This window comes from Chiloscyllium plagiosum, chromosome 33 (genome assembly GCF_004010195.1).
Source record: "Chiloscyllium plagiosum isolate BGI_BamShark_2017 chromosome 33, ASM401019v2, whole genome shotgun sequence".
Taxonomy (NCBI): domain Eukaryota; kingdom Metazoa; phylum Chordata; class Chondrichthyes; order Orectolobiformes; family Hemiscylliidae; genus Chiloscyllium; species Chiloscyllium plagiosum.
The window spans coordinates 10,488,009-10,499,841 of NC_057742.1; the positions used below are offsets into that span (position 1 = coordinate 10,488,009).

Sequence of the window (11,833 nt, forward strand, 5' to 3'; positions counted from 1 at the left end):
ATCACCTGATGAAGGAGCGTCGCTCCGAAAGCTAGTGTGCTTCCAATTAAACCTGTTGGACTATAAGCTGGTGTTGTGTGATTTTTAACTTTGTACACCCCAGTCCAACACTGGCATCTCCAAATCATTCATCAAATAGTTAGGGTATGGACAGTGTGGGGGAGACAGCTTCGATTAAGGCAAGCAAGATGGAATTAGTTAATTATTTGCATTAAAGATACTGTGCAAGGAAATGTGGGCGAGAATACATGAGATTTTCTCGTGCCAATGATGCTCATTTAATGACCCAGTGTAGGCATGATGGACCAAATGGCCTCCTCTGTGCCCAAACACTTCTGTGATTCTGTGAAGACAAAACATTTGCAAGGTGATGGGGTGAAGGTGGTGGAGTGGAGTTAATGGAGTTGCTTATCCATCGAGCTGCCACAGATACAATAGGCTGAAAGCTGTCTTCTGAATTGTAACCATTTGACACTTCGTTTGATTCCCAGTATGGCAGGCTGTGGACGAACAAAGCCTGGGTATTCCACATGAAATTCAGGATGTGAGTTGGTCAGACATGACCTCGCATATTATTGGTGCTGACCTCACGCGAATGGACAGTAACCAACAACAGCTGTGAAACACAGTGAATACTTCCACATTTACTGGCCAAGCTACTGAAGAGCTTTGGGACAGATCCCGAGGGAGTTTTGATCGTATTAAATCTCAGGAAAAGACTTGTCATCAGCCCACTAATTGCCTGATCTTTCCACTAATTGTCTGATCTTTTCATTTCTGACCAGGCACATCTGCCAGCCAAGTTGAAAGGGAAGCCAGAGCAAGCGTCAATGCTACTATGGCTGATTGTGCCTGCAAGCTTGATGTTAGATGCTGTGGAAGCTAATTGCTCTGATATCCCAATTACTATGTCACAGAAACCAGCAAAGTATTCTTACTGCTGAGCGTAAAGATGGAATTAGTTTTAGTTATTTTGATCAGTCTTAACAAAGTAATAACCCAAATGTAACTTTCACTTCTAATCTGAATGGCCTTCGGTCTCCCCCAGATTGTTCTATGATTACCCATTGTCCCACTTGCCATCCTCCACCTTCTCTCTGAGTCTTGTGGAGTTGCTAATTGCATCCTGAAGTACAGTCCCAGGCACCTTGGGCCATTGGCCATTTACTTGTTCTAATGTGCGTGTAGTTGCCTGTTCTATCACACTTATATGTCTGCGGTCTTCATGATGACAGAATGCTCCAGCTTATTTCTCCAATCATTCATGGGAAAAGCAGACGTTGCTGGCAATGATGATATTTGTTGCCCAATCTCTATTCTGAAAGAATCATCTGTATTGCTGTGGGTCTGGAGTCACATTTCAGCCAGACTGGAGGAGGTTTCCTGTAGGATATTATTACAGCCACTGATGGTAGTTTCATGGCACCTTGGCTATTTATTTCAGATGCATTAATGGAACTCCGCTGGTATGATGGTGGGGTTTGAACCCATGACCCCATTTGTCTGGGTCACTGAATTACTAGTTCAGTGACATTACCCATTATGCCACTGCCTTTCCAGTAAAGAGCAATCAAAGACAACCAATGTCATGAAAATAAATGCGCATGCAGGATTCATGCCATCAGCTCATCCTTTCGATAAAGGTCATTGTTGATTTTCCGCCCATTTTCTCCAATTCATTGGCAATGGTAATAATTTGAAAGCCTGATTATAGTCCTAGTTTGAGAGGATGTTCAAACATGAAATCTTCCATGTTTTCTTAGGTTCCTTGCATAAATACACAACCTGCTCATTAATGTAAACCATAAGGCAAATTTTAGAACAGAGAACATAGAACAATACAGCACAGAACAGGCCCTTCGGCCCACGATGTTGTGCCGAACATTTGTCCTAGCTTAAGCACCCATCCATGTATCTATCCAATTGCCGCTTAAAGGTCGCCAATGATTCTGACTCTACCACTCCCACAGGCAGCGCATTCCTTGCCCCCACCACTCTCTGGGTAAAGAACCTACCCCTGACATCTCCCCTATACCTTCCACCCCTCATCTTAAATTTATGTCCCCTTGTAACACTCTGTTGTACCCGGGGAAAAAGTCTCTGACTGTCTATCTATTCCCCTGATCATCTTAAAAGCCTCTATCAAGTCACCCCTCATCCTTCTCTGTTCCAATGAGAAAAGGCCTAGCACTCTCAACCTATCCTCGTACTACCTATTCTCCATTCCAGGCAACATCCTGGTAAATCTTCTCTGCGCCCTCTCCAAAGCTTCCACATCTTTCCTAAAGTGAGGCGACCGGAACTGCACACAGTACTCCAAATGTGGCCTTACCAAGGTCCTATACAGCTGCAACATCACTTCACAATTCTTGAATTCAATCCCTCTGCTAATGAACGCTAATACACCATAGGCTTTCTTACAAGCTCTATCCACCTGAGTGGCAACTTTCAAAGATCTATGAACATAGACCCCAAGATCCCTCTGCTCCTCCACCTCACTAAGAACCCTACCGTTAACCCTGTATTCCGCATTCTTATTTGTCCTTCCAAAATGGACAACCTCACACTTGGCAGGGTTTTCTTTCTGTTCTCTAGCTAGGGCACTGCTATTGTGCTAAAGCTATTTCAACTAACAAAGAAGAATTCTTAATCGAGACAAGCTTCGTATTTATAGATGGTATAGACTCTTCCTGGGTAAAAGTTTTGTTCTTGTTCGTGGGATGTGAGCATTGTGGGTCACATTCACTGTTGGGGACTAGCTACCAACTTGACTACTGCTGTACATGTGGTACAGGTACACGTTAGATACTTCCAGCATTTTAACCCAGCAATGAAGACAAATCACTGATACATTTTTGAGTCAGGATAGTGTATAAATTAGAGGCTGGTGGTGATCCTTTGTGTTTATTCTTGAGGTACAGGGGACACAGACCGGGAAAGTGTTATTCAAGAAATATTCGGAATAAATGTTATGATTCACGGGGTTAAGGTTTGTCAGATTGCAACCTAGGTGCACAACTGGTATTGCAATCAACAATTATTTCCTTATGAATAAAAATCAAACAGCTTCTAAAACAGGGAGTCAATGTCAATTTTACACCCCACAGGTTTTGTGTTGATGAGGGAACAAATGTGGGATGTGTTTTAAACACACACAAATGATTTGTTTGCCAATATTTTCAGCAGCTTGTATGGTAAGAATTTTGTCAGCTCCCCGATTCCTCCTGCAATCTTTCCCAGCTGTGGTGGGGCAGCTGTTGCTACCAAATCAACAGAGATGCCAAGTCCTTAATCCAGCCACTGGCTGTTTGAAGGGCCTGTGCTATAATCAGAGCAAAGGGTGTGGCATGGGCTGCATTCTATACTTCTGATTGAATATCACAACTGAGGGCAGATGAACCTGAATTCTTCTCCTGCCACCAATTACCCTTCCCTTCAGCACTTCATACTGAATGTAGTTGGGAACTAATGACATTTGTGCTATCCATTTGTCAGAAGTACTGATGATGTGCTACAAGAAGATTTATTATTGTTCCAGAAATTCATTTTAAAAACACTTAAACCTATGGCTCCAATTAGACTGGGACAGGTCAAAGGGTGATGTAGTTTATTGGGAGATGCATTTCACTTGTGGAGGGGGGGAATGGGAGTTGACGAGCAACTGAGATTACTCAAATTCTCTCCTGTCCACGTCACTCCACACAGTTTCAGCTATTTGCAGCATTGATAGACATCAAGAACTTGCGTTTGTATAGAGCCTGTAACATAGAGAAACACTCCTCCATTGAGTTTCACCATTGGCAGGAGAAGGAAAGGTTGAAACAGTCCAATTCGAGGAAAGTTTAGAAAAGGGTTGTGAAAGCTTGGTGAAAAATGATTCCTTCCTAAGGCTGGAGTCAGGAAAGGTTAAGAGTGATGTTTCACTATTAATGGTTCACCAAAGGCTAGAGTCTGAGAAATGTTGCATTTGGTGGAGATGGATAGGGTGAGAGGAGCTGTGAACAGAATTACACATAGGATCAAGAACTTTGAAATTATTGTGCTGTGTAGGAACCTGAGAAATATGAGCGGAAGAAGGAGAGTTCAGGCGACAGATGGGAGGCTAAGAGGAGAGTCAAAAATATATTCAGGCTAGAGTCTCGAATGCAGGGCCCGAAAGAGTGGTTGAGTCGGAACATTTAAGCAATATTTAGATATTTACTTGGGTTGCCATTGCCTGTGGAATTATGAGCAAAGAGCTGGACAGTAGAATTAATATAGTCAGATTGTTTTGACTGGCTCAGTGCAATGGGCAGAATGAACCCCTTCAGTGCTATAAACATCTATGAATCTGAGGCCATTCAGCCCATCGTGCCTGCTCTACCATTCAACTATATCTTCTACTTCAAAACTAGTTTCCTGCACTAGCCTTGTATCCCCGATATTTGTAGCATCTACACAATTATTGATCTCTGTTTTGAATGCACTCAGTGACTGACCCTCCACAGCTAAGGGTCAGTTCAGCATATGAAAGTTATTGAAAGTAAGAGTAAAAGAGAAGTGACTCTGTGAAAGTTACTGGAGCAGTCCCAAGGAGATAGGAATTTCAAAATGGCAATCGGCTGGTGTTAACAAATCCAATGAAAGAGATTTTGCAAATCTTCAATCTTTAGTGGAAAGGTAAAAGTGGAAGCTTAATTAAAGAACAATTAGCAAATTTATAGGGATCAAATCCATAACAAGAATTGGAGTGAAATGAATGGAGTTGCAAAAAAAATCTGTTGCTCCACCATATCCTGATTCCTGTTGTTTGATGCTCCTGTTTCTCTCACTCCACTGCATTCACGTTGTTATCTGTAACTTCACCCAAATCTTTGAATACTTTACAAGCTAGGACTCAAACCTCCAGCCATTTTGCCTCCATCCTGTAGAATTCTCTTTCTGAAGTCTCTATGATCTTAAATTGGGCTTGAACTGATTCCGCTAATTAAGCATTTGCAGCGGGTAATTGAAAGTCAACACATTCCTTCGGTCCGAGAGGCCAGGAGCGGTTGAGGAATATATTCGATGGAGTTTTGAAGGATGTGGGGAGATCTTGTTGAAACTTGCTGAGAGAGGCCTGGATAGTTTCCACTCCCAGATGTTTCCACTAGTAGGTGGGATGTGGACTCGAGGGCACAGCCTGAAGGTGAAGGAACGATAGGGATGCCTGTTTAGAACTGAGATGAGGACTAGCTTCAGCCAGAGGGAAGTGAATTGTGGAACTCATTGCTACAGAAGGCTGTGGAGGCCAAGTCATTGAGTGTCTTTATGACAGAGGTAGAGAGGTTCTTGATTTAATAAGGTGATCAAATGTTACAGGGAGAAGGCAGGAGAATCGGGTGGAGAAACATATCAGCTGTGATCAAATGGCAGAGGAGACTCAATGGACCGAATGGCCTAATTCTGCTCCTATATCTTATGGTCCAAACAATCACCATTACTAACATGAGCTTTCAGTTCCAGGCTTAATAAGCACATTTAAAGTCCACTAGCCACCACGGTGTAATTTGAACCCGAGTCCCCACAGTTTTTAATGAGTTTCTGGATTAAGAATTCAATGAAGCTGCAAGTGAACAACTCCAAAAAGATCAGGAATTCACCAGCCTCTGACAAACCTGTATTTTGAGATGCACAAAGCCCTTTGCTTTCCCCTTGTTTCTTGTCACCTGGTGGGAGCTCACCCGATCGTTCCTTGACTGGTAACAGCTTTGTGGCTGTACGCAGGTTAGGGATTGGCCAACATACACTAGGCTTCTAGCTTGATCTCAGTCTAGACAACAGGTGAGGCATTATAGTTGGCCTCAGTACCCTGCATGAAACTGCGAAAGAAAGCTTTGCAGGATGTGGGGCAGCACTGTGGCTAACACTGCTGCCTTGCAGTACCAGAGACCAGGGTTCAATTCCGGTGTTTTTGTGAAGTTTGTACAATCTCCCTGTATCTGCATGGGTTTCCTCTCCATGCTCTAATTTCCTCCCACATTCCAAAGATGTGTAGGTTAGGTGGATTAGCTACAGGAAATGCAAAGCTATGGGATAGGGTTTGGGGGGGAGCTGGGTCTGGGTGGGATGCTCTTCAGAGAGTCGATGTGGACTCAATGGGCCGAATGGCCTGATTCACACTGTTGGAGCTGTGTGATACTCTGTGGATTGTTTTGCTTCTCCTCTACGACTGGCAAAGGGCAGCTTAACGTTCAGAAAAGACAAATAGCCTTCTGAAACTCCTTTTTCTCTTCTGTTCTTTTGTTGAATCCCTCATTCTCGCCTCTAGATTTCATTATTGCCACACAGCCCTGGTTAATTTCCTACAATCCATAAACTTGTGCGTGTCCAAACTCTGTAGCCTATGTCTTAACTTGCTCCAGACCCTGTTTACCCATCGCCTGGTGCTCTCTGATCTATACTGGCTCCCATGTGAGCAATGCCTCAGTTTTACAGTTCTTAACCTGGTTTTCAAATCCCTGCATCACCTCACTCCTGTTTGTTTGCTGATGTCAGTTCCTGCAGCCCAACAATGCTGTCAGATATATATGCTCTTCTGAACCCTGACTTCTTGAGTACTTATCATTTACACAAAATCATTTGGATGTGAATGTAGGTGATATGGTTAATAAGTTTGCAGATGGCACCAAAATTGGTAGTGTAGTGGACAGCGAAGAAAGTTACCTCAGAGTACAACAGAACCTTGATCAGATGGGCCGATGGGCTGAGGAGTGGCAGATGGAATTTAATTTAGATAAATGTGAAGTGTTGCATTTTGGAAAGGCAAATCAGGGCAGGGCTTAGACAGTAAATGGTCTATGTCAAGATTAGAGTGGTGCTCGAAAAGCACAGCAGGTCAGGCAGCATCCAAGGAGCAGGAAAATCGACGTTTCAAGCAGAAGCCCTTCATCAGGAATGTAAATGGTAGGACCCTGTGGAGAGTTGCTGACCAGAGACCTAGTGGTGCAGATGCATAGTTCCTTGAAAGTGGGGTCACCGGTAAATGGTGAGGTGAAGAAGGCATTTGGCACACTTACCTTCATTGGTCACTGCATTGTGTATAGCAGTTGGGATGCCATGTTCTGGCAGTACAGGACACTGGTGAGGTCACTTTTAGAATACTATGTTCAATTCTGGTGTCTTTGCGATAGGAAAGATGTTGTTAAACTTGAAAGGGTACAGAAAAGATTTACAAGGATGTTGCCGAAATTGTAGAGGTTGAGCTACCAGGAGAAGCTGAATAGTATGGGGCATTTTTTCCCTGGAGCATCAGAGGCCGAGAGGTGGCCTTACAGAGGTTTATAAAATCATGAGGATCATGGTGAATAGTCACAGTCTTTTACTCAGAGTAGGGGAGTCCAAGACTAGGTTTAAGAGGAGAGGGCAAAGATTCTAAAGGGAACTAGGGGGCAACTTTTCAGTCTGTAGTGGAGATGAGCGGGGGAACTCAAGCTGCCACAGAAAATGATGGAAACTTATACAACTATGACATTTAAAAAGCATCTAGATGGGTATATGAATAGGAAGGGTTTAGTGGGATATGGGCCAAATGCTGGCAAATAGGACTAGATCAGTTTAGGATATCTGGTCGAAATGGACCAATTGGACCAAAGGATCTGTTTCCTTCCTTTATAACTTTATCCTGATTTCAGTCACTCTGTCATTGAGGGTTGTGTCTTTTGGCTGCTGAAGGTGAGGTTCATGAAGTTGCTCCCTAACCCCTGTCCTGTCTCTCTACCTCACTTGTCTCTTGTTAAAGGCTGCTTAAAATCTGCCTCTTTGACCAAGTTTTTGCCCATGTGCCAAATCTAACCGTACGTAGGTAGGTGCCATCACTTATTTTATCATGCCTCTGTGAAGCAGTAGAACATGCGGTCGTATTGAAGGTGCTATATACATACCAATCATAGTTGTTGCTAAATTGAATGGACAAAAAACTTGACTTAAGAGGGTAGCATTCTTTAGGGAACCCTCCTGAATTTTCTGGAGTAGCTTGGACACTGGGAAAAGCCACATGGATATCTGCGTTCAGTTCACCAGCTGTTAGTGAGACACTGTCCCAAGGATGGAGTCTTCAAAGATTTGCCCTATTTACTGGGTTTGAGACTGAACAGTGAGCCGCTGCAGGATTGCTGGGGTTGCTGGAATCACTTGTGTTAACACACCAAGGGGGAGCAGGAAATGGTTACACAAAGCAATCAAATTCTCAATAGTGAATGGCACAATACCAATGAGGGCTCAATTGTTGGAATACCTTGCAACTAGACAGTTCCATTCATGACTTTCTGACAGAGATTAGAGGTTTCAGTGCATTCTTGCATGATGCTGTTGCATAGGTATTTGCACCAACCTATAATCATGTTTTCTTCAAATGATGGGGTTTAAGTTATTGAAAAACTTCCTTCAGACCTCCACTGTTATATTTGTTTGATGGAATTAATACGGATGTTCCTTAGCAACACTTCACAATCATGATGAGAATTTTATGAAACAGGACACCGCCGGTATTTCAGTTCCAACTTTGGTTCTGGTAAAGAGTCAACAGCAGTATCCTGGCAACTTTTATATGCTCCTCCCCATCCCCTACTTTTCTGGTAGAAACTCTTTATGGTCATGATGCCAGATTCAGCTCTGGGATCAGATGGTCTTGTTTTCATCACAGGTACCTGGAGTTGTGGGCCGTTTAGGACTGAGATGAGCAGAAATGTCTTCACCCGGAGGATGGTGAACCTATGGAATTCTCTGCCACAGAAAACAGTTGAAGTCAAAACATTGAACATTTCCAAAAAGCAGTTAGATATAGTTCTTAGAGCTAAAGCAAACAAAAGGTATGGGGAGAAAGTGGAAACAGGGTATTGAGTTGGATGATCAGCTATGATCGTATTAAATGGTGCAGCAGACACAAAGGGCTGAATGGTCTCCTCTGCTCCTGTTTTCGATATCTCCAGTTGAAATAACCTCAATGGCAATCTTCTACTGACTGAAAAACTTGGAGGAGGTTTGTGACTTTGTTCTCTCACATATATCAGTGATCTATTTATCCGGTATAGTCAGGGCTGCTATAGAAGTCTTCTGTAACTCGGGAGTTATGTGATACAGTGTTCCAAACTGCTTTTCTTCAAGACTCTGGGTTCAATTCCATCAACCATCATAGTGCTGCTCTGTTTTTCAGGTTTTAGTTGGCGGGACATTATATTACAGGACTGTTGCTTAGTGCTGCCATTTGAATTGATATCGGAGTCAACCGCAGGGATCAGGCTTAATCTAACTTGCAGTGGTTAGGAGGGTGTAATGCTAAACAAGCAATAACGAATGCAGCATTTAAGGCAAGGGAGTGGATGGTGTTAATTGGTAGGGCGCTTGTGTACACTGGTAGTGTCCCTACCTTTGAGTCAGGAGGCCCAAGTTCAAGTCCCAGTCCCACCAGCTCCGGATGTGTGTAATACCATCTCTGAGAAGCTGGAGTGAGAATATTAACAGTATTAACTGAGTCACTTCATGCATCTCTGATAAATGTTTTGCTTCCTTGCTGCAGGTATTGAGAGAGCAGCAATAGAGAAAGTTGGACTGAGTTACAATGGGAGAATGGAACTTCCTCAGCGATCTACTCGATTCCATCAAAAGCCACTCACCTTTGCTGGGTCGCATTTGGCTCCTGCTGATGGTGATTTTCCGAATTCTCGTCCTGGCCACGGTGGGCAGTGACATTTTTGAGGACGAGCAGGAGGAGTTTGCCTGCAACACACTGCAGCCAGGCTGCAAACAGGTCTGTTACAACAAGGCCTTTCCTATTTCACCATTCCGGCTCTGGGTGTTCCACATTGTGATTCTGTCTATCCCGACTCTGATATTTGTGGCCTATGCTATGCACCTGTCCTCGAAAGGTGAGAAGGAAGAGCGCGTCCGCATCGTCCAGAAGGAAGGGCTGGCTTTTGATCAGCCAAGGATACAGAAATTATACATGATTCAAGTGATTCTCCGTCTGATCATTGAGATTGGCCTCATCATTTCTCAGTTTTTAATATTCGGCTTTACAATCGAACCCCAGTTTCTCTGCATCGGTTTCCCATGTCCTCACACTGTAGACTGTTTTGTTTCCCGTCCTATGGAGAAGACCGTGTTTTTGATGTTCTATTTTGTAGTTGGTGTTCTTTCTGCAGTTGTTAGCTTTGTAGAATTGGTTCACGTTTTTCGCAAATTGTTTTACAGGAGGCCACTGAAAGCCTGCGAGCAACAGAATCGGTCAAACAGTGACTATGAGAAAGGTAGGGACTCCCACTCAGTGCAGTTAATAGACAAGAGAGGTGCAATCAGCCACAAAACCAGCCATTCTGATATGGAGTCCACTCATAAGAGCAAATCATTAGACAGCAGTAACAGTGCAAGATCCTCACGGTCAAGTACAAAGAAACCCCCTCTTCATATCTAAGAGGAACAGGCGTAGGATCTGATTGGTCATGGACTGGTATATCAAACAACTTGCAAGCAAAACATAAATGCCAGACACTGAAATCTTCAAAAGTTCAAAATCAGGTCTGATCAGAACCTTCTGTGGGTTAACAGAGGCAGAACAAAATTGACTGTTCATTCAATCCCAGTTTCACTCTGTCCCAATGCTTGTGTTTTTTTGGTTTGCCTAATCGTTGCTATGGTTATTTAAAGGATTGCTGTCAAAACAGTGAAAGTTGTTAAAGTATTCTGGAAATTGACGATCTTTTTTTTTAAAAAGGGCACAGAGAATATTTCCTCAGGGAGTGTGTGTTTAAGTGGGATGTGGGGGTCAGGTTGCGGAAGGGCGGGTGGGTGGTTGGTCGAATCCATAATTCAACAGATTGCAGCAGAATAGATTGGATCTGTGAAGTCACTGACAATGGGGAAGACAGAAATATGGCTTGTCCCTGTTGGAAAGCAAAGTGACTATTCAATAGGTTGGCGATTTCTTAAATTTGGACAGAAAACACCTTTCCTCTCCTTTTACCAACTATGCAGCCTGATTAAATCTACAAGGTCCTTACTGAAACAGATTGGGGATTAGGTGTAGCCTATTGTGGCGAAAGCCTATAAACAACACAATATTATCAGTAGCCACTTCATTGACCCAGTAACTAGCATGAATGTGTGAGGGTGCAAATGTCTCACGAGTGAAGTTGGGTCTGGTTAGTTTTAGCTGGGGATTTGCAGGAAGGCATTCAGGGGCCTAAAGCACTCAGTGTGGTACAGTGGCTCAGTGGTTAGCACTGCTGCCTCACAGCACGAGGGACCCGGGTTTGATTACAGCCTCGGGCGAGTGTGTGGAGTTTGCACATTCTCCCTGTGTCTGCGTGGGTTTCCCCTGTGAGCTCCGGTTTCCTCCCACAGTCCAAAGATGTGCAGGCTGGGTGGATTGACCATGGGAAATGCAGGATTACAGGGATAGAGTCTGGGTGGGTTGCTCTTCAGAGGGTTTGTGTGGACAGGTGGGTAGATTCTATGGCTGGCTGTTGAGTCAAGGATCTGGCTCAGAACAGAATTCCCACAGTTGTTGTCCAGGGTTCACACTTGCCTAAGGTTATCACCTTGCTGCGGAGATTCCCTGTCATCTCATGGAATTGACAGTTGATGCCGCTTCCTGTGGCAAAACCACTGAGGGCATTGAGAACAATTTGCATGTTTTAAAAAATTTTTGTAGAATACTTTCTGGTGTTGAGGTAACACAGAGGAGTTGGACGATCATATGAACAAACCTTTTGGAATTGACTGAGATACCAAAGAGTGACTAAGGGTCGTGTGCCATGAAACCGAGTAAGCATCATGAGGTGACAATGAAAGCTGAGGGGGACGGAAATCACAGCGT

At 43.7% G+C, this 11,833-nt stretch overlaps 1 protein-coding gene across 6 annotated transcripts in view; it reads left to right on the forward strand.

The window, feature by feature from the left end:
• LOC122539820 (gap junction delta-3 protein-like) overlaps positions 1 to 11,281 on the forward strand; it is a 49,989-nt gene extending 38,708 nt beyond the window's left edge. For all 6 annotated transcript variants that reach the window (XM_043674891.1, XM_043674892.1, XM_043674895.1 and 3 more), the window contains one exon: positions 9,536 to 11,281. In XM_043674891.1, the coding sequence (XP_043530826.1) occupies positions 9,578 to 10,429 (852 nt within the window). In that variant the 5' untranslated portion in view covers positions 9,536 to 9,577 and the 3' untranslated portion in view covers positions 10,430 to 11,281. The remainder of the gene's footprint in view (positions 1 to 9,535) is intronic.
• The last annotated feature ends 552 nt before the right edge of the window (positions 11,282 to 11,833 follow it).